Below are 23312 nucleotides of genomic sequence, written 5' to 3'. Positions count from 1 at the left end.
GGCTATTAAATATAAAAAAAGACGAAGAAAACGTGAAGTCTCATATAACAGCAGAGGATCAAAAACAGCATTCCCACACCACCAAATGCGCTAACTAGGAAATACACTCCCGAAGAACCTTTGGCGCTGTTTATAGATCTCGCCTTAACGAAGAAAAAATATATTATATTGCGTAAGTCATTATTGCAACGTAATGCCGATATTTTACCTGGATGCAAAAAAATTACTCAAGCCAAGAAAGAAGCAGTTCCTCTAAGTCCCAAAATGACCGAAGTATCAGCTGAAATTGAGCTACAAAACTTAGGATCATACGTATACACGACTCCTTCAAAGTTTTACTGAAGGAAAGTTGAACTCACTGCCAAAGGATCTAGCATTGATAACTAAGTGTGGCTGTGATGGATCATCAGCACAAAGCGCATATAAACAAAGAATAAATGTAGACGATGAAACAATTACAGATAGTAATATGTTTATGTCTTCTATTGTTCCATTACGACTAAAAGATGAAGCTTCAGAATATTGGAAAAATCCACGTCCGTCATCAACTATATTGTGCCGCCCGATATTATTTAAATACGAGAAGGAGTCTTCGGAACTCATAAAAGCTATAGTGAGTGATATAAAAAATCAAATTGCCAAATTAGAAACAACAATAATTGAAATTGAAGAGGGGAATGTCATTAAAATAAAGCATGATTTTCTTCTAACAATGGTCGACGGAAAAGTTTTGAACTTAATAACAAATACGACATCTACAATGAAATATCCAATTTGTAAAAGCCAAAAGGACTTTGAAAATCTTGATGATTCAATAACTGACGAACTAAATTATGAGTATGGAATATCTCCTTTGCATGCTAGGATAAGATGTATGGAATTTGTTTTCAAGCTGGCTTATACACTACCACAACAAGGAGAAGTTTTTGACGACAATACAACATGTCTCCTTACAAAACAGGAGAAAAAAATAATTCAGGATGCATTCTATAAAGAGATTGGCCTTAGAGTTGACTGTCCAAAGTATGGATACGGAAATACAAATGATGGTAACTCCTCAAGAAGATTTTTTGAAAACGATGAAGTGACTGCTCACATAACAAGAGTTGATAGAGATATTGTGAAAAGATTGGGAGTAATTTTAAATATTTTAAGCTGCCATGAACAAGTTAATAGACCCAAATTTGGAGAATATGCTGCATTAAAAGTATCCTGAGAAGAAACTTACACCAACGGTACATACAATTTTAGCACATGGAAAAGATTTAATAGAGTACCAGTGCTTACCATTAAGAGAATTGTCTGAAGAAGCTCAAGAATCTAAGAACAAGGACTACAAAAGATATAGATGTATGAACACCTGCAAAGTATCACGAGTTAGACAAAACGAAGACCTTTTCAACATGTTAGCTATCTCTTCTGATCCAGTCATATCATCTATGAGGTATGTAAGAACATAAAAAGATCCTACAGATGCGTATAGCTCAGAAATGATTGCTTTGTTAGATATATGTTCCAGTGACGATGACTATGTTAAGATAGAATAAGTTTCTCACTTCTTATCACAACAATGAAAAAGAGATTTACTAATCAATTTTGTTACTTTATTGAAAAATAAAATATGTATGTACCAGTTAATTTTTTATTTCAAATAAACGAATTAATTAATTTAGTAATTTATAAATATATACTTTTCGTTATTGCATTTCTCTGAAGTTTATCAAATTTATTTCAAAGCTTAGGCATTTCGCCGTCAAACGAGTATTAAATTTTTATAGAAATCAATACGTCTATCGATTTTGGTACAAATTTGTAAAGCGGTTACTAAGATCAAACTTTTTAGCATATGTGGGCAGTGCCCCTTTTCCAAAATTCGTTGGCTGTTTAATATTTAGCTCAAATAATATTTCATTGAACCATTTTCAATAACTTTTAGTTATTAATAAAATACATATTTGGCTTGTAAATTAAAAAAAAAAACAAATAAGGAAGGTTAAGTTCGGGTGTAACCGAACATTACATACTCAGTTGAGAGCTATGGTGACAACATAAGGGAAAATAACCATGTAGGAAAATGAACCGAGGGAAACCCTGGAATGTGTTTATATGACATGTGTATCAAATGAAAGGCATTAAAGAGTATTTTATGTGGGAGTGGGCCATAGTTCTATAGGTGGACGCCATTTAGGGATATAACCATAAAGGTGGATCAGGGTTGACTCTAGAATGCGTTTGTACGATATGGGTATCAAATGAAAGGTATTAATGAGTATTTTAAAAGGGCGTGGACCTAAGTTCTATAGATGGACGCCTTTTCGAGATATCGCCGTAAAGATGAACCAGGGGTGACTCTAGAATGCGTTTGTACGATATGGGTATCAAATGAAAGGTGTTAATGAGCATTTTAAAAGGGAGTAATCCTTAGTTCCATAGGTGGACGCCGTTTCGAGATATCGCCATAAAGGTGGGCCAGGGGTGACTCTAGAATTCGTTTGTGCAATATGGGTATCAAACGAAAGGAGTTAATGAGTATTTTAAGAGGGAGTGGGCCTTTCTGGACCAGGGGTGACTCTAGACTTTGTTTGTACGATATGGGTGTCAAATGAAAGGTGTTAATGAGTATTTTTAAAAGGGAGTGGGCCTTCGTTCTATAGGTGTTCGCCTTTTCGAAATATCGCCATAAAGGTGGACCAGGGGTGACTCTAGAACGAGTTTGTACGATATGGGTATCAAATTAAAGGTATTAATGAGAGTTTTAAAAGGGAGTGGTGGTAGTTGTATATGTGAAGGCGTTTTCCAGATATCGACCAAAATGTGGACCAGGGTGACCCAGAACATCATCTGTTGGATACCGCTAATTTATTTTTATATGTAATACCTGCCAAGATTTTAAGGGTTTTTTATTTCGCCCTGCAGAACTTTTTCATTTTCTTCTACTTAATATGGTAGGTGTCACAACCATTTTATAAAGTTTTTTCTAAAGTTATATTTCGCGTCAATAAAACAATCCAATTACCTTACCATATTTCATCCCTTTTTTCGTATTTGGTATAGAATTATGGCATTTTTTTCATTTTTCGTAATTTTCGATATGGAAAAAGTGGGCGTTGTCATAGTCGGATTTCGTTCATTTTTCATACCAAGATAAAGCGAGTTCAGATAAGTACGTGAACTGAGTTTAGTAAAGATAAATCGATTTTTGCTCAAGTTATCGTGTTAACGGCCATGCGGAAGGACAGACGGACGACTGTGTATAAAAACTGGGCGTGACATCAACCGATTTCGCCCATTTTCACAGAAAACAGTTAGCGCCATAAAAACTATGCCCCTACCAAATTTCAAAAGGATTGGTTAATTTTTGTTCGACTTATGGCGTTAAAAGTATCCTAGAAAAATTAAATGAAAAAGGGCGGAGCCACGCCCATTTTTAAATTTTCTTTTATTTTTGTATTTTGTTGCACCATATCATTACTGGAGTTGAATCTTGGCATAATTTACTTATATACTGTAAAGATATTAAATTTTTTGTTAAAATTTTACTTTAAAAAAATTTTTTTTTAAAAGTGGGCGTAGTCCTTCTCCGATTTTGCTAATTTTTATTAAGCGTACATATAGTAATAAGAGTAACGTTCCTGCCAAATTCCATCATGATATTTTCAACGACTGCCAAATTACAGCTTGCAAAAGTTTTAAATTACCTTCTTTAAAAGTGGGCGGTGCCACGCCCATTGTCCAAAATTTTACTAATTTTCTATTTTGCGTCATAAGTTCAACTCATCTACCAAGTTTCGTCGCTTTATCGGTCTTTTATAATGAATTATCGCACTTTTTCGGTTTTTCGAAATTTTCGATATCGAAAAATTGGGCGTGGTTATTGTCCGATATCGTTCATTTTAAATAGCGATCTGAGATGAGTGCTCAGGAAACTACATACCAAATTTCATCAAGATACCTCAAAATTTACTCAAGTTATCGTGTTAACGGACGGACGGACGGACATGGCTCAATCAAATTTTTTTTCGATCCTGATTATTTTGATATATGGAAGTCTATATCTATCTCAATTCCTTTATATATTTACAACCAACCGTTATCCAATCAAACTTAATATACTCTGTGAGCTCTGCTCAACTGAGTATAAAAACGTGTAAAATTTTACGATGAATTTTGAAGCACCTTGTTATTGTGGCACCAAAAACGGACATTTGAGTTTTATAAGAGTATTGCCATTTAAAAGAAACAATACGTCAATCGATTTTGGTAGTTATTGATTACGTGACTACTTAGATAAAACTTTTTATCATAAGTGCGCAGTGCCACGCTATCTTATCAAAATCATTAGTTTATCTTATTTAATGCTTAAATACGTCATTACAAGACACATCTCATTTTATTTATTTTTTTTTTACTAAAAACATTTTGTTTTTGCATTTTGGAATTTGACGAATTTTTTTGAAGCACCCTGTATCTTTGACATTCTGAGCTTTCACACAAGTAATTAGCTTTCATTTGCATTTTAAATTTTTAAAATATCTTCATTGGTTCAAAAGTTATGATTTGCAAAGAAAAAACTCAAAAGGCGCCACTGTGCGTCGTACGAAAACGTGCGACAGGTATTGTTTCGCATTAGATATTGTCGTGCAGTTCTGTTTGACATTACAATGTTTTTTTAATGTTTTCCTAGTACCATAATTTTTTTTTTTTTATCTGGATTTTTGCGGGTTTTATGATAAAATGTTGGAGGTGCTTTTTAGATTTGAAAATTTATTGGAATTCATTCGATATTTGGGAAAAAAAAGTTTAAAAAAAGATACAAAAATATTAGGATATGTTTTTTAACTTGCATTAATTTTTAAGATGTGTATATTTTGGAAAACAATCAATGCAAAAATGGGGAGTGTTGGGGCATTGCGGACAGTATGTAGTTGTCCTTTTAATATTTTTTCTTGCTTCCTTTCGACTAAGTCTTTTTTTGATTAAGAGTAGCATAAAACGCAAGCCCGTCGGATGCTTTTATTATTATCATCTACTCTTTTTGTGATAATATGTTTTGATTGCGATACAGGATGCGGGAATGTGAGATCTATTAAGTCCTTAGCAACGCGTTCACGGAATGTGCGTATATTAATGTTTTTATGCGTAGCTGCTTTATACACAGTAAAGGCATTTACCACGGAAAGTCCGAGTAAAAGTTCAATTCCCAGCTGTCGAGACCATTTTAACCCTTTGCGAAGGGTATTTGAGTAAGAAGCTATTTGGTCGGAAAGATCAATGCCTGATTTTCCCTTATTATATTCTACCACAACCAATGGCTTTTCTGTTGATCGTCTTTTAAATCTCGGTCCTCGACTAGTTGAAGGCTCTGCAGGATTACTTGCTCCACCTGAAGTGGATACCATTATCGGGGCATGTTTCGTAGATAACATTCTGACGTCGCGTTTATCTTTCCACTTCAGCACAACTGTACCATCTTCTCTAGCCATCTACTTCGCCTTTCTTTATAGGAGCAACCGTAAATTCTTTTGGGAAATGTTTATTGTTGGCACGGAGTGTACCGACAGCATGTGTTTTTTGATCTAGCATTGAACGAACCAATTCATAGCTTGTGTAAAAGTTGTCTACATATAAAGTTCGACCTTCACCTTTCAACTCAATGATCAGATCCTCGCAAACACTTTTTGACAAACCGACTTCTCTCAATCCACTTGATGACTTTCCGGAGTATATTTTCACTGACCAGGTGAATCCTTCTACGGTCCATACATGACACAAAAACCATGCGCAAATATAAAACGACGAAATTTGTGCAAATGAAAGTTTTGATATACACGGCTCAAGAACACTGCGCAATATTCATTTTTAAAGTAGCGCAACAAATGAAACATGTATTTTAATTGTTTAAAAAAGGCACTAATTGTATAAAAAAATCACAATTTTCCACAGTGCTGGTAATTCACGGTATAAGTCGAAAAACTCGCACAGAAGCGTTTATTTTCCATTGTATTTATAAAATTTATATTTTAGTTGCAACACCAGTTCAACTCATTGCAGCACTGCGCAATATTCATTTTTCAACTAGCGCAACAAATGAAACATGTGTTCTAATTGTATAAAAAATTATTATTTATTATTGAATTTATGTGAATTCCTGTTACAAGCTAGAGATGGTCCTTGCGCCTTCGATATTAACATTTTTAAGCAATAATTACTGATATTATATTATCAGGAACCACAGGTAAACTGTGTAAGATTCACCACACACGAAGAAAAAAGCATGTGCAATATTTGCTGACATGCGTAAATATCAAAATCGTTTTGATTTTGGCGCAGTTCTCTGCGCAAATAGCGCAACCAGTGCACACACCGAGCAAAGCCTTGTGCAAATTGGTAATTGGCACAAGGATTATTCCGTCTAGCTCTGCCCCCCCCCCTCCTCAATTTTTCTTAATCCTTTTATTCACTCCTCCCACCGTATTTTCGCTACATCTATCTCTATTTTCGTCTCACTCTATCTCTTTCTCAGTCTCCTTCTCTCTTTTCTCTTCTCTAAAGTTTTTCCCATTCTTCTTCATCCCTTATTGCCAGGCAAATCGAATAGGACGTATGTAAATAGTTATGTGGGTATTATTAATTCATGTCTTTATTTCGGCTTCGCATGCACATTTATCAATTTTGCCAGGTTAATGCAACTAATTCGAATATCACAATGAAAATTACTTTAAAGCTCTCAGCAACAACTTTCATTTGATATCCATATTGCACACACATTCTAGGGGTATCCGGGTCCAGGTTTTGCCCATATCTTCAGACCCTAGTCACCCAGCGGTATAAAAATTACTCTGTACTAAAGCACTCATCAACAGCTTCAATTTGATACCCATAATGTAAAAACACATCCTAGTGTTACCCTGATGCACGTTTGGCCTATATCTCGAGACCCTTCACAAATAGGTATGAAAACTACCCTGTACTAAAACCCTCATCAAAAGCTTTCATTTGTTATCCATATTGTATAAACACTTTCTAGGGGTACCCGGGTTCACGTTTTGGCCTCAATCTCGAGACCCTAGTCACCAATAGGTATGAAAAGTACCCTCTACTAAAGCACTCATCAACAGCTTTCATTCGTTATCCATATTCTATAAACACATTGTAGGGGTACCCGCGTCCACGTTTTCGCTTATATCTCGAGACCCTAGTTACCCGCGGGTACGAAAAATACCCCGTATCAAAGTACTCATTCGATACCCATATTGTACAAACATATCCCAAGATTACCCACGTCCACGTTTTGATCTCAAGACCCTATCCAGAACGGGATAAAAATTAGCCTATGCCTGTCTTCTGGTTCTAAGCTACCCCTCCACCAATTTTCAGTCAAATATGTTCATCCGTTACTTCCTCTTCAATCACTCTTTATCTATTAAAAAAAATCGCATCAAAATCCGTTGCGTATTTTTAAAGATTTAAGCCAGAGCAGGCCAAAAGTTGCACATTGTGCAATTTGTGTTCGTATTTTCACACAGACACTAACGGTGTGCGATCACGATCGTTTGCTTTCGCTTGTCACTAACTACAATCAACAGTGAGTGCAAAAGGAAAAGTCCATGCCACCTTTTGGGCACATAATAAAAACAATATGCTGCAAGGTTAAAGTTACTTTTAATACGTTTTAGTTAGTATTATTAAGTTCCTTTCAACATACATATTAATATTGACGATTTATATATTAATAATTAATAATAATTAATTATTAATAAATATTGACAATTTAATATAAGTAACTTTTTATACGGTCTACTTAGTTTTATTAATTTTTACACATTTTTTTTATTGAATAACTTTATGTTTTGAAAATATATATTTCTATCTTTACTTTAACTTTGTTTTTTAGTTCTTTCTTAATGAAAAAGTGATTTTTTTAAGTAAATTTTGCATTGAAGAAACACCATACCTTCTTTTATAAAAAAGTTTTATCTGGCTGCTCGACCTCCGCGTTCTTAGTTATATGAGTATAAGTAAATATTGTTAGGATTAGCTTGAAATCAAATAACCAGAGTCCTTTTTAATTTCGAACTTCACAGTCCACATTTTCTTTTAGCACACTGTGGGGAGTTGTCACTCAATTTTTACACATACTTATGCAATTGTTTTAGTATTTGTGTGGCCGGCTCTGGTTTTAGCATTCAAAGGGACATAGGGACAGAAAAAGCGAATTTGTTTTATACCAGAGCCGGCCAAAAGTTGCACATTGTGCAATTTGAGTTCGTATTTTCACACAGACGCTAACGATGTGCGATCACGATCGTTTGCTTTCGCTTGTCACTCACTAAAATCAACAGTGAATTCAAAAGGAAAAGTCCATGGTACTATTTGGGCACATAATAAAAACAATATGCTGCAATGTTAAAGTGACTTTTAATACGTTTTAGTTAGTATTGTTAAGTTCCTTTGAACATATATATTAATATTGACAATTTAAATATTAATAATTAATAATAATTAATTAATTATTAATAAATATTGACAATTTAATATAAGTAACTTTTTATACGTTCTACTTAGTTTTATTAATTTTTATACATTTTTTTTTATTGAATAACTTTATGTCTTGAAAATATATATTTCTATCTTTACATTTACTTTGTTTTGTAGTTCTTTCTTAATGAAAAAGCGTTTTTTTTTTTGTAAATTTTGCATTGAAGAAACACCGTACCTTCTTTTATAAAAATTTTTATCTGGCTAGCTCGACCTCCACGTTCTTAGTTATATGAATATAAGTAAATATTGTTAGGATTAGCTTGAAATCAAATAACCAGAGTCCTTTTTAATTTCGAACTTCACAGTCCACATTTTCTTTTAGCACACTGTGGGGAGTTGTCACTCAATTTTTACACATACTTATGCAATTGTTTTAGTATTTGTGTGGCCGGCTCTGGTTTAAGCATTCAAAGGGACATAGGGACAGAAAAAGCGACTTTGTTTTATAACAGAGCCGGCCAAAAGTTGCACATTGTGCAATTTGAGTTCGTATTTTCACACAGACACTAACGATGTGCGATCACGATCGTTTGCTTTCGCTTGTCACTCACTAAAATCAACAGTGAATTCAAAAGGAAAAGTCCATGGTACTATTTGGGCACATAATAAAAACAATATGCTGCAATGTTAAAGTGACTTTTTATAAGTTTTAGTTAGTATTGTTAAGTTCCTTTGAACATATATATTAATATTGACAATTTAAATATTAATAATTAATAATAATTCATTAATTATTAATAAATATTGACAATTTAATATAAGTAACTTTTTATACGTTCTACTTAGTTTTATTAATTTTTATACATTTTTTTTTTATTGAATAACTTTATGTCTTGAAAATATATATTTCTATCTTTACATTTACTTTGTTTTGTAGTTCTTTCTTAATGAAAAAGCGTTTTTTTATGTAAATTTTGCATTGAAGAAACACCGTACCTTCTTTTATAAAAATTTTTATCTGGCTAGCTCGACCTCCACGTTCTTAGTTATATGAATATAAGTAAGTATTGTTAGGATTAGCTTGAAATCAAATAACCAGAGTCGTTTTTAATTTCGAACTTCACAGTCCACATTTTCTTTTAGCACACTGTGGGGAGTTGTCACTCAATTTTTACACACACTTATGCAATTGTTTTAGTATTTGTGTGGCCGGCTCTGTTTTATACTATGTAGTGATGTACATCCATACATACCTATAAACCTACGCCCGAAGTTAAATAACGCAGCGAATGCTATATATGTACGTATGTATGTGTCGCATCAAGCCTCACTCAAAAGCAATTAGGGCGGACAGTTCACAGCGAACAAACACACATACGCATTTTTTGATAAAAATGTTACTTTTGTTTAAACAATTTGGCTGATATAAGAAAGGAATCAAGTATTTTTTTTTATGCAGATCGAAGGTAAATATTTCAAAGTTTTACTGAAAAGTAGAATTTTTGAAATCCATCCATCCGTTTTTGAGTTATAGCTGTGTAAACAAAAATTTTATGATTTTTTGCTACATTTTGGCAATTTGCCACGCCCCTATAATATATACATATCTTCAAATTATATTAACCGTACCATCTCACGTAGCTAAGCTTTCAAATGCAAAAAACCGTTTTAAAATCGGAGTATTCTGTGTGAAGTTATGTGCATACATGGCATTTAGCGACTTTATTTTATAAGATTTATAGATAGATATATTGTAACGAATTTATTTGCAAATCCTCTTATTTGCAATCCTCTGCTGAGTTCGTATCACTAAACTGTTGAATAAATAACTCCAATATTGAATAATGGAAAAATGGCCTTTATTAAAGTACTTCACAATAACACTTATACTTTGCTACTCGCTGGCTTAATAACCAAACTGATTGATAACTCAAATAAAACTCTACTATTGGCCGCCAGATCGCGTGCTTAATCAATAACTGATTGATTGCTCAACTCAAACTGAATTTCAGCGCCTCTACATCTGTTGCCTTTTATACCCTTTGGTTTCCTCGTTCGCATTTTTCCAGAATCTACTAGCATTGTCCATGAGCTGCACAATTTTATACATCTTTTAGGCGCTTCCAGAATCTACTAGTCCAATAGCTCTCAAACTTCTCAGATATATGCATGTGTTAGTGCATTGACTCTCCGCTGCTCGTATTCGTACATGGTACATATGTGTAGACGCAATTATTTATTCGTTTATGCAGATAAATAATGATTGAATTATTGATGTGAATGTTTGTAGTTTACAGTCTCTCGAGTACACATAGGCGTATAAGTAAATGCATCTGTGTGTGACATCTCTTTCGGCTGCCTTATATATGTGTATAAATGACTTGATTATTGACGTAAATACTGCTTGGCATGGCCTTAGCATCGCCTTAGTGATGATATAGCTTAGTGATGCTAATATCCGTGACAATATTATTAATTTATACTACGAATATTCTTATGTTATTTAGCATAATAAGAAACTAACTAGCGTGAATAAAGAAACTAATATGTTTTTTTTTTATTAATTTTATGTTTTATTTTGGGTGGCCTCTTCGCTACCCATAGTTTTAGAAGTACTCTTCCATAGCCACTCCAAGGAGTAATGCTTTGAGAGTACTTTCTTAAGTAATATCCTGTATTTACTCAATAGGTAATCCATCGAGGGTGGTTTAACGAGTACTCTTTTGCTAGTATTCCAAGGAGTAATGTTTTAAGAGCAGTTTCGCAGGTAATCTCTTGTCGGTACTCCATGGAGTAATATTTCAGGAACAGTTTAGAGAGATACTCCATTGAGTAGTTTTTCTGGAGTACTTTGGCATATGATCCTCTGTGGGTACTTCATGTTGTTGTTGTTGTAGCAGTGCTTCGCCCCTCCTAACAGCCGCGACCGATCACAAATTTTCATCAATATCCTCTAACGGGAGTCCAAGGAAACTTGTCGTTTCAACAGGGGTGGACCATAATGAAAGGGGTGTTAGAGACGTTGGTTCCACTATACAATTAAAGAGATGGTTGGTGTCATGTGGGGACACATTGCAAGCGGGGCATACATTTTGTATGTCGGGGTTGATTCTGGATAGGTAAGAGTTTAACCTGTTACAGTATCCAGAACGAAGTTGAGAAAGAGTGACACGCGTTTCCCTGGTGAGTATGCGTTCCTCTTCCACAAGTTTTGGGTACTTTTCTTTGAGTACTGGATTCACCGGGCAATTCCCGGCATAAAGGTCCAACGCCTGTTTGTGGAGTTCACCAAGGACCTGCTTGTGTTTTTTGCTCAATACGGCTGGGTTCTCAGGTGCCGTATTTCCTCAAAATGCTTACGGAGATGACTCCTTAAGCCCCTAGGCGGTGTTGGCTCATCAATCAGATGTCTGTTTGGATGCCCAGGTTTCTGGGTATTCAACAGGAACTGTTTGGTTAGCATCTCATTTCTCTCCCTGATGGGGAGTATTCTCGCCTCATTATGTAGATGGTGTTCTGGGTACATAAGAAGACAGCCCGTGGCGATTCTGAGAGCAGTGTTTTGGCAGGCCTGTAGCTTCTTCCAGTGGGTAATTTTTAGGCTTGGCGCCCATATGGGTGACGCGTAGCACGTAAACGGCTGGCCAATTGCTTTGTATGTAGTAATGAGCGTTTCTTTATCTTTTCCCCAGGTACTGCCAGCAAGGGATTTGAGGATTTTATTACGGCTCTTTTTTTTTGCGGCTGCGCGCTCACCAAAATGTAGATCCTGATCAAACGTCACACCCAAGATTTTGGGGTGTAGGACGGTCGATAGCGTAGTGCCATCGACGTGGATGTTCAAAATGGTCGACATTTGGGACGTCCATGTTGTAAATAAGGTCGCGGAAGATTTAGTCGGTGATAATGCCAGGTTTCGCGAGGCGAAAAAACTGGAGAGATCAGGGAGGTAGCCGTTTATTCTGTTGCAGAGCTCATCGATCTGTGGGCCTGGGCCTGTGGCCATTATTGTGCAGTCATCGGCGTATGAAACGATAGTGACTCCTTCTGGTGGTGAAGGTAGCTTAGATATGTAGAAATTAAACAAAAGTGGGGATAGGACACCACCCTGTGACACCCCTTGTTTAATTTTTCTTGGTTTTGATGTTTCGTTTCTAAATTGCACCGATACCTGCCAAACACCCAGATAATTTTCGGTCCACCTTTTAAGACATGGGGGAAGGGTAGACCCTTCCAGGTCTTGCAGTAACGTGCCATGGTTGACCGTATCAAAAGCTTTTGATAGGTCTAGCGCTACGAGTACTGTTCTATGGTGGGGGTTTTGATTTAAACCGCAATTTGTCTGGGTGCTGAGGGCATTTAGCGCGCTGGTGATGCTATGGAGTTTTCTGAAGCCATGCTGATGACAGGCTAGCTGCAAATTTGCTTGGAAGTGGGGGAGCAAAATGGCTTCAAGCGTCTTTGCTACTGGCGATAGGAGAGATATTGGACGATACGACTCTCCTATGTTAGCTGGTTTCCCAGGCTTTAGTAGCGGGACCACCTTGGCCATTTTCCATTTTTCGGGTATGACAAAGGTGGAAAGAGACAGGTTGAAGACATGCGCTAAGTATTTGAAACCCTCTTTCCCTAGGCTTTTAAGCATCGGCATGGCTATGCCGTCTGGGCCCACTGCTTTGGATGGTTTAGCGTGACCAATTGCATCTTCAACCTCTCTGACGGTGATGGTAATTGGTGACGCGCTGAATTTATGTTTATGTGCGTGTCTGTTGGCCCTCCGTCTATCTTTGTCGACAGTAGAATGCATTACATATTGACGGCAGAAAGCGCTCGCGCATTTTTTCGAATCCGACAGCACTTTATCGCCGAAGGCGATGGAAACTTTGTCGTTGTGCTTAGACGGATTCGATAGGGACTTTACGGTGGACCAAAGTTTACCCACCCCGGCAGAGAGGTTATAATCTCTTAGGTGCTCCTCCCATTTCGCCCGCTTGTGTTCATCCACAAGCAATCTGATGCGTTGGTTTATATCCCTTATTTGGGGGTCGCCTGGGTCGAGCTGTCTTATAAGGTCACGTTCTCTCGCTAAATTTGCGGCCTCCGCCGCGAAGTGGGTCCGAATTTCGGGAATTCTCCCGGCGGGAATGAAACGTGCCGAGGCGGATTCAATGACCTTGCGGAAAGCACGCTCCCCTTGGCGGGCATCAGCCGGGATAGGGAGGGCAGCAAAGAGGTTGTCTGTAAAAGATTTGTATTCGTCCCACTTTCCTTTTTTAAAGTTTATGAAAGTGCGTTTTTCTGTAACGATGAAGTCGGCGGTACGCTCGAACGAAATAAGTATAGGCAGCTCACGATTGAGATATCCGGCGAACTGTGACATACGTGTGGGGGCGTCTCCGTTTATTGTGCAGAACGTCGTTTCTTCTATTTGATCCGCCAACATCTCACCCCTACTGTCCGCCCGAAAATTTGAATGCCATAGATCGTGATGGGCATTAAAGTCGCCTAAGATAATGCGATTGTTGCCAGTGAGTAAGGCGCTAATATTAGGGCGGTATCCACTGGGGCAACAGGTGACAGGAGGGATGTAGATGTTGATGATTTCTAGGTTTGCATCGCCTGACCGGACAGATAGGCCTTGACGTTCTAAGACATTGTCCCTGCGGTCGATGCCAGGATCAAATATATGATATTGCAAAGAGTGGTGTATTATAAACGCGAGGCCGCCTCCATTTCCGCTCATGCGATCATTTCTGTGGACATTATACTCAGAACAGGTTTGCAGTGCAGAACTTGCTGTGAGTTTAGTCTCTTGAATCGCAGCAATGCGGATGTTGTGCCGCTTCATGAAACCGACTATCTCCGTGATCTTCCCAGTTAGTCCATTACAGTTTAACTGGAGAATTCTGAAGTGCATAGGGGGAGACGTCGCCACTCTGGGAGTAAGTAACGGGTGACTACGCCTGGGTTGAGGAAGGCTAGGGCACAACTGCTGTTGTGGCCCTGGGACTGGGCGTCCTTGGGCAAGCATAAGGCGTAGACTACGGGACGCCCTTGGACGTGAACAGCAAGGAGCCACAAAAGATTTATAAAAGTTACGCGGACGTCGGGTTTTGGGATCAAGCCCAGAACAACCTGTCCGATGCAACCATCCCTTACGCGAGACACACTGAACAGAGTATGACCGTCCTAAAAAGAATCTTTTCCGGCAGATGCAGCAAAACCATTTCTCAGGACCGGGGTCAGGAGACGGTCCCGGATTGGATTCGATACCTTCCCGGAGCAAGAGAATATGGAGCAGTCCCGCTGCAAGGGGAGGATGACAATTTGTGGGAGGGACGCAACAAATTAATTGGGGTTACACTGAAATGACAGTCCTTGGTCGGGAAAAATCCCGAGTCGCTCCGGTACATATAACCGACTGCCTTGGGAAGCGGTGGGTACTCCATGGAGTAATACAGTGAAATTACTTTGGAAAGTACTCTCGCGTATGTACTCTATGGAATACTCACAAACAAAGAGAGAGTGGGATCACCTACTCCTCTCCTAAGACATCGCAATGTTAATTGGAGCACATTTTTTGTATGAATACGGATAAGTTTTGGAGCACTCATATACTCCTAAAGGAGTATTCCTTACACTATTTCTGAAGTACCCGCGTTCACTCGCAAATGTGAAAGCACCCTTAGCCAAAGTAAAGGTCAAAATATTCTTCTTATGCTTTGCTTGAAACAAAAGTTTAAGGATAACTACTTTGTCATGTCAGCTCGATCTGCCGTTCTCCATAAAAATACGCAAAAAAAGCGAGCTATGGTGAAACAGCGAGCAAAGCATATAAAAAAATAACCAATTTTCAAAAGACGCGCTTTGGAAAAACTCAAATCTCGTTAATACGCTATTCAACAAAAGATGACGCTGTGAGGCGTAAAAGCCAAATTGACATACAACTTTTTTACCACAGCAACCCTTTGAACGTCATAATCAGCTGAATTCTTGTCTCCTTTGTTTACAAAACAAATTAATTTCTTTTTGTCTGGTTTTATAATTACATGTTTTGGGATTTGCGCAGTGGAAGGCCGAATAAACTGAAAGTGCAACAAAAAAAAATTATTAATTAGTTTTCATATTAAAAGTGCATATCAAGACTTTTACCAAAAAGAGGAGCCTAAAGCTTGGGGCATGCAAAGAACTTAACAAAGGGAGCACATCCATCGCGTTCCCGCTGCGATTGCCACAAACTTATTTTGATAAATATTGCAAACTCTGTTGTGGAGTGTTGAAGGTGTTCGGAACGAGGCAGCGAGGGTGGATGCCGGATACTTACATACAGATATTGCTAAATTAGTTGACTGATTCGGCATTGGGCTGAGTTCGTAAAACCAAAGTGGAAGCGAAGTACTATTTGTAGTAGCAAAATTAGCAGACGGTTCGGTTTAGTTAAACAAGGACGCGCTTTCGATTTCTGTTTGCTGCTTTTTGGAACTTTTTACTATTAATTGTATTTTCAAAGTGTTTTTCAAATTTTAATTGAAGCAAAAAGAAAATGCAATTTTATAAAATATATTTCATACGAATTTTTGCTTGAAGATTTAAGAGAACTACAAAAGAATCAAGTTACGCACATAGTTATATAAGCGTATTAAAGTGAAAAACCCTAATAAAAAATCCCCCCTTCAATTTCACCACAACATTCCACAAGCAAGATCGCTGCTGATTATTAAACAAAAGAAATAGAAATTTGTATAATTTTAAAGCAATATGTCATTAGCCAGTGCTGCAGGCATTTTACTTAAACCACAGACTCCATTACAACAACTGCTCGAGGATATAAACTTTCAGCGCACCAAAGAAATGCGACAATTGCTCAAGGATGGTAAATATTACGTTATTAATAAATTCGTTAAAATTCCAATTTAGTTAATTCAAATTGAACTGATGCATAATTTTCAAGTGATTTTATAAGTCGTCCTACGCATTTAGAAAATTATCTCTACATTTGTACTTTATCGATTTGTCCAATATCTCTGTATCCTGTCTAGCATGTTTTGCATTTTCATATGTATGTATGTTACTTTTGTTGTTGCCGCATGTGGCTTTGAATTGTGCCTGCACAAGGCAAGCATATCAGTCATATGTATGTACATTAGTGTTTTTTATCAGGTGTATATATGGATAGAACTGCTGTTTATATATATATTATATAAAATTCAAATCCTACGTACATTTTCCCTTTGACTACAAGTTTGGCATTTTATTGTTTGAGATTAAGGGTGGTTAGGGTGTATTTACCTTGGTCGTCTAACCGGCTTTTTGGTGTCCTCTTGGTGCGCTGATTCATAATACTTAAATTCTGTCGTTATCATTCTCTTTTATTGTTTACCACCAACGTGTACCTATACTTGCATACATATGTAGTACACATATGAACACTCATGTAAAGTTAAAACTTCAAGCACCAATGAAATGCCCTGGGACTCTGTGTAGGTTGAATGTTTGTCGAAGATTATTCACACAGGAATGAGGGCAATCCCCGCTCAATTCATACATATATAAAATTTCGTTTTCAATTTATCTCTGCTCTGGGATTCAAGTACGCGTCTTCCACCATACAGAAATAGGCTTCTTTTAATTAATTTGTCATCTCTAGAAAATTGTAGAGCTTTACTCGGCGTTATGTTCATTCATAAGCTCATCATCAGCGTGATTGACTCTCATGACCTAGTCAGTCAACTAAATTTTGCTGTTCCTGCTAGGGCCTCCAGACATTTTGTACCTTTTCATTTACCTCTATACCGGCAAAATTTTGCTAGAAATAGTCCCCTGCGTCGTTGGTGCTCACGTTACAATGATTTGTACAACTGCATTAGCCTTGAATGTTCGTTGGCGCTTTACATACTGCCATACTCTTAGGTTTAGCCTGATATTTTAATTTTATTTTTCTTATGCAATGCGATATCAAATTTTTATAACATATTAATTTTCCATGTACCTCTTTTAAACTTTTTAATTTTAAGAATGGTTCAGTATTTACATATATATATGTTTTATTACAATAGTTAGTCGACCGCTTTGTGTTTGTGTCGACTTTAAATAAAAGTAAATAAATATAAAAAAATTAAACTTTTATAAATCGTTTAATAATTTGGGAAAAATTTAAGCAACGTGACATCAGGACGGACAAGGCGACAGCTGTTTCGATTATACCTTGTAAATCTCTTCAAAGCCTTTTCTCCCGGGAGTGGGAGTCGAACTCGCACTCCTACGATAGTTGAAATAGTTATAAACGCATTCAGCTACGTCATGCCTGTTGTAAAGTTTTTCCCAACTGCCTTCTTTTTGCATATTTTAATCTTTTACACGTTTTCGCGTTCTACCTTTGCCAAGATGAAGATCCGTTCGGCACATAGCAGAATTTTTGTTGTCGTTGTAGTTATAGCAGCAGTGCTTCGCCTCATCCAATAGGTGGGACCGATCACAAATTGTCATCAACAAACTCTAACGGGGGTACAAGGAAACTTGCTGTTTCAACAGGGGTGACCAGAGAGAGAGAGAGAGAGGTCTTAGAGGCGTTAGTTCCACATTGCAATTAAAGAGATGGTCGGGGTAGATTTTGGATAAATAAAAAAAAAAAATGTAAGGCGCGATAACTTCCGAAGAGATCTAAGCCCGAGCTTCTCTTCCAATTTGCGTCGTGCTCCTCTTGATTTCCCCTACAAATTGGCCGGACGGGACCTACATGTTGTATGCCCACTCCGAACGGCATCTGCAAGGCAAATGAGTTTTCACTGAGAGCTTTTGACGGCACTCGGAGCGCTTGTGAAAAACTGCCGAGGGGCGACCCCGCTTAGAAAAAATTTCTTCTAATTGAAAACCTCATTTCTAAAATTTTGATGTTGCTTTACCCGAGGTGTGAACCCAGGGCATACGGTGTGGAAGGCGGACCACGCTACCATCACACCACGGTGGCCGCCGTTGATTTTGGCTAGGTAAGAGTTTAACCTGTTACAGTATCCAGATCGAAGTTATCGAAGTATCTTTATGAACTGAATTCGCCCGGCAATTGCTATTATAGAGCTCAGACGCCTTTTAGTGGATATCACTGAGGATATTGTTTGTATATTTTTTCTTGTTGTTGTTGTTGTTGTAGCAATGCTCGCCCCACCTAATAGCCGCGACCGATCACAAATTGTCATCAATATCCTCTAACGGGAGTCCAAGGAAACTTGCCGTTTCAACAGGGGTGGACCATAAGGAAAGGGGTGTTAGAGGCGTTGGTTCCACATTACAATTGAAGAGATGGTTGGTGTCATGTGGGGACACATTGCAAGCGGGGCATACATTTTATATGTCGGGGTTGATTCTGGATAGGTAAGAGTTTAACCTGTTACAGTATCCAGAACGAAGTTGAGCAAGAGTGACACGCGTTTCCCTGGGGAGTATGCGTTCCTCTTCCGCAAGTTTTGGATAATTTTCGTTAAGTACTGGATTCACCGGGCGATTCCCGGCATAAAGGTCCGACGCCTGTTTATGGAGTTCGCCAAGGACCTGCTTGTGTTTTTTAACTTCATACGGCTGGGTTCTCAGGTGCCGTATTTCCTCAAAATGCTTACGGAGATGACTCCTTAAGCCCCTGGGTGGTGCTGGTTCATCAATCAGATGTCTGTTGGGATGCCCAGGTTTCTGGGTATTCAACAGGAACTGTTTGGTCAGCGTCTCATTTCTCTCCCTGATGGGGAGTATTCTCGCCTCATTATGCAGATGGTGTTCTGGGGACATAAGAAGACAGCCCGTGGCAATTCTGAGAGCAGTATTTTGGCAGGCCTGTAGTTTCTTCCAGTGGGTGATTTTTAGGCTTGGCGACCATATGGGTGACGCGTAGCACGTAATCGGCTGGCTAATTGCTTTGTATGTAGTCATGAGCGTTTCTTTATCTTTTCCCCAAGTACTGCCAGCGAGGGATTTGAGGATTTTGTTGCGGCTCTGAATTCTCGGAACAATTGCAGCTGCGTGCTCACCAAAATTTAGATCCTGATCAAACGTCACACCCAAGATTTTGGGGTGTAGGACAGTCGGTAGCGTAGTGCCATCGACGTGGATGTTCAAAATGGTCGACATTTGGGGCGTCCATGTTGTGAATAAGGTCGCGGAAGATTTAGTCGGTGATAATGCCAGGTTTCGCGAGGCGAAAAAACTGGAGAGATCAGTCAGAGTGCAGTCATCGTTGTAGGAAACGATTGTGACTCTTTCCGGTGGTGAATGTAGCTTAGATATGTAGAAATTAAACAAAAGTGGGGATAGGACACCACCCTGTGGCACCCCTTGTTTAATTCTCCTTGCTTTTGATGTTTCGTTTCTAAATTGCACCGATGCCTGCCGACCACCCAGCTAATTTGCGGTCCACCTTTTAAGACATGGGGGAAGGGTAGACCCTTCCAGGTCCTGCAGTAACGAGCCATGGTTGACCGTATCAAAAGCTTTTGATAGGTCTAGCGCTACGAGTACTGTTCTATGGTGGGGGTATTGATTTAAACCGCAATTTATCTGGGTGCTAATGGCATTTAGCGCGGTGGTAGTGCTGTGGAGTTTTCTGAAGCCATGCTGATGAGGGGCTAGCTGCAAATTTGCTTGGAAATAAGGGAGCAAAATGGCTTCAGGCGTCTTTGCCACTGGCGATAGGAGAGATATCGGACGATACGAATCACCTATGTTAGCTGGTTTCCCAGGCTTTAGTAGCGGGACCACCTTGGCCATTTTCCATTTCTCAGGTATGACAAAGGTGGAAAGAGACAGATTGAAGACATGCGCTAAATATTTGAAACCCTCTTTGCCTAGGCTTTTAAGCATCGGCATGGCTATCCCGTCTGGGCCCACTGCTTTGGATGGTTTAGCACGACCAATGGCGTCCTCAACCTCTTTAGCGGTGATGGTGATTGGTGACGCGCTGAATTTGTGTTTATGTGCGTAGGATGCATTATATATTGTCGGCAGAAAGCGCTCGCGCTTTTTTTCGCGTCCGACAGCAATTTGTCGCCAAAGGCGATGGAAACTTTGTCTTTGTGCTTAGTCGGATTCGATAGGGACTTTACGGTGGACCAAAGTTTACCCACACCGGTAGAGAGGTTACAACCTCTTAGGTGCTCCTCCCATTTCGCCCGCTTGTGTTCATCCACAAGCAATCTGATGCGTTGGTTTATATCCCTTATTTGGGGGTCGCCTGGATCAAGCTGTCTTATAAGGTCACGTTCTCTCGCTAAGTTTGCGGCCTCCGCCGGGAAGTGGGGCCGGATTTCGGGAATTCTCCCGGCGGGAATGAAATGTGCCGAGGCGGATTTAATGACCTTACGGAAGGCACGCTCCCCTTGGCGGGCATCAATCGGGATAGGGAAGGCAGCTAGGCGGCTGTCTGTAAAGGATTTATATTCTTCCCACTTTCCTTTTTTGAAGTTTATGAAAGTCCGTTTTTCAGTGACGATGAAGTCGGCGGTACGCTCAAGCGAAATAAGTATGGGCAGGTGGTCGGATGCCTATGTTACCATCGGCTGCCAGTTGACGCAGTTTACGAGTTCTGTGCTCACGATTGAGATATCTGGCGAGCTGTGACAGCTTCCTACCATACGTGTGGGGGCGTCTCCGTTTATTTTGCAGAACGTCGTTTCTTCTATTTGATCCGCCAACATCTCACCCCTACTGTCCGCCCGCAAGTTTGAATGCCATAGATCATGATGGGCATTGAAATCGCCTAAGATAATGCGATTGTTGCCAGTGAGTAAGGCCCTGATATTAGGGCGGTATCCACTGGGGCAACAGGTGGCAGGAGGGATGTAGATGTTGATGATTTCTAGGTTTGCATCGCCTGACCGGACAGATAGGCCTTGACGTTCTAAGACATTGTCCCTGCGGTCGATGCCAGGATCAAATATATAATATTGCACAGAGTGGTGTATGATAAGCGCGAGACCGCCTCCATTTCCGCCCTCGCGGTCTTTCCTGTGGACGTTATACCCAGAGCAGGTCTGCAATGCAGATCTTGCTGTGAGTTTAGTCTCTTGAATCGCAGCAATGCGGATGTTGTGCGGCTTCATGAAATCGACTATCTCCGTAATCTTCCCAGTTAGTCCATTACAGTTTAACTGCAGAATTCTGAAGTGCATAAGGGGAGACGTCGCCACTCTGGGGGTAAGTGACGGGTGACTACGCCTGGGTTGTTGAAGGCCAGGACGCAATTGCTGTTGTGGCCCTGGGGCTGGGCGTCCTTGGGCAAGCATTGGGGTACCCGAATGATTTGTGTTTGCAACCTGACAACATGGCGCGATGAAACCCGTCGGGGGGTTGACGTCGCGGAGACCAGAACATCTAGGAAAGTGGCACCACCCAAGGCAGGAGCTGCATTGGGCGGATGTCGCAAACCTATATATTCTGTGCTGGCAGACGGTGCAAACGGAGGTAGGGACTAAGAGTCTGTTTCCGTGACCTGCACGATTGCTGCCGGAAAAGAGGGGGGGAGAAGACGGGGGCAGGGGCTTATGCTCAGCATTGCTACCAACTCTACTACGAAGGTAGTAGTTATGAGTGGTATCAGCTGTTTGAGTTGTTGGCGCCGTGGGGCGCGAGCAGCAGCGGGTACTTGTTGTGGCTTGCTGAGCAGCGGGGCTGCTGGAAGGTAGTGGGGGCGCTTATGCGTAGACTACGGGACGCCCTTGGGCGTGAACAGCAAGGAGCCACAAAAGATTTATCAAAGTTACGTGGACGTCGGGTTTTGCGATCAACACCAGAACAACCTGTCCGATGCAACCATCCCTTGCACGAGACACACTGAACAGAGTATAATCGTCCTAAACAGATTCTTTTCCGGCAGATGCAGCAAAACCATTTCTCAGGACCGGGGTCAGGAGACGGACCCGGATTGGATTCGATGCCTTCCCGGAGTAAGAGAATATGGAGCAGTCCTGCTGCAAGGAGCTGCTGGGAGGATGACAATTTGTGGGAGGGACGAAACAAATTAGATGGGGTCACACTGAAATGACAGTCCTTGGTCGGGAAAAATCCCGAGTCGCTCCGGTACATAGAACCGACTGCCTTGGGAAGCGATATTTTTTTCTTCATATTGCTGTGTTCTCAGGTGACGTATTCCCTTCGCCTCATTGTGTAGGTGGTGGTCTGGGGACATAAGAAAGCAGCCCGTAGCTGTTCTAAGAGCGGTGTTTTTGCTGACCTGTATTTTCTTCCAGTAAGTAACCTTTAGGCTTGGCGGCCACATCGATTCCCATGTAACGAAGCGGCTCGGGATTTTTCTTGACAAAGGGCTGTCATTTCAGTGTAACCCCATTTAATTTGTTGCACAAAGATCATACCACGAGGTGCATATTTGTGATCTTTGCTGTCTTGCTTTCACAACTAAATATTAATGTAAAGTGGTCAACCCAACGGGTTAGAATATACCCGCGGTAGGTATGCCTGTCGTAAGAGGCGACTAAAATACCAGATTCAAGGGGTTGTGTAGCGCAACCCTTCAGGTTGCCAACGCAATATGTAGCTTCTCCAAACCCAATTGTCAACCTCACCTATCCGCGGCGAATCCTGTTTCACCAACAGACGAGGCTCTGGCGACCCCAAACTCCTCATGGAACTTGGGGGTGGGGAAGGAGGGATGGCCTGAAGGTTTAATGTGGCCACATAAATCGTTCCCGAGACGGGCGGGCTAGCACGTTAATGGTGCTGTGTTACCGGAGCCTACCGGATCTGTATCCGGCAAAGGACTATCACATCAATAACACTCCCCAAAACCTTCGCGGAGCAACCTTATCGCTACACCAACAACAACAATATACGAG

The 23312-nt window shown here is 39.8% G+C and overlaps 1 protein-coding gene and 1 pseudogene across 2 annotated transcripts in view; one reads left to right on the top strand and one right to left on the bottom strand.

Moving 5' to 3' along the window:
- The window catches only part of LOC137244057 (chitooligosaccharidolytic beta-N-acetylglucosaminidase-like), a 70902-nt pseudogene that overhangs the window by 19561 nt on the left and 28029 nt on the right, over positions 1-23312 (bottom strand).
- Positions 15517-23312, top strand: part of LOC137244056 (uncharacterized protein KIAA0930 homolog) — a 35404-nt gene continuing 27608 nt past the window's right edge. Inside the window, exon 1 of one of the 2 annotated variants that reach the window (XM_067772536.1) lies at positions 15517-16354. In XM_067772536.1, coding sequence (XP_067628637.1) covers positions 16240-16354 — 115 coding nt within the window. In that variant the 5' untranslated portion in view covers positions 15517-16239. The remainder of the gene's footprint in view (positions 16355-23312) is intronic. The other variant, XM_067772538.1, reaches the window with a different exon arrangement.

The sequence above is a fragment of the Eurosta solidaginis genome, chromosome 3 (genome assembly GCF_040869045.1).
Source record: "Eurosta solidaginis isolate ZX-2024a chromosome 3, ASM4086904v1, whole genome shotgun sequence".
NCBI lineage: Eukaryota > Metazoa > Arthropoda > Insecta > Diptera > Tephritidae > Eurosta > Eurosta solidaginis.
The sequence above is the reverse complement of the archived record's forward strand: the minus strand, read 5'-3'. Positions and strand labels throughout refer to the sequence as shown.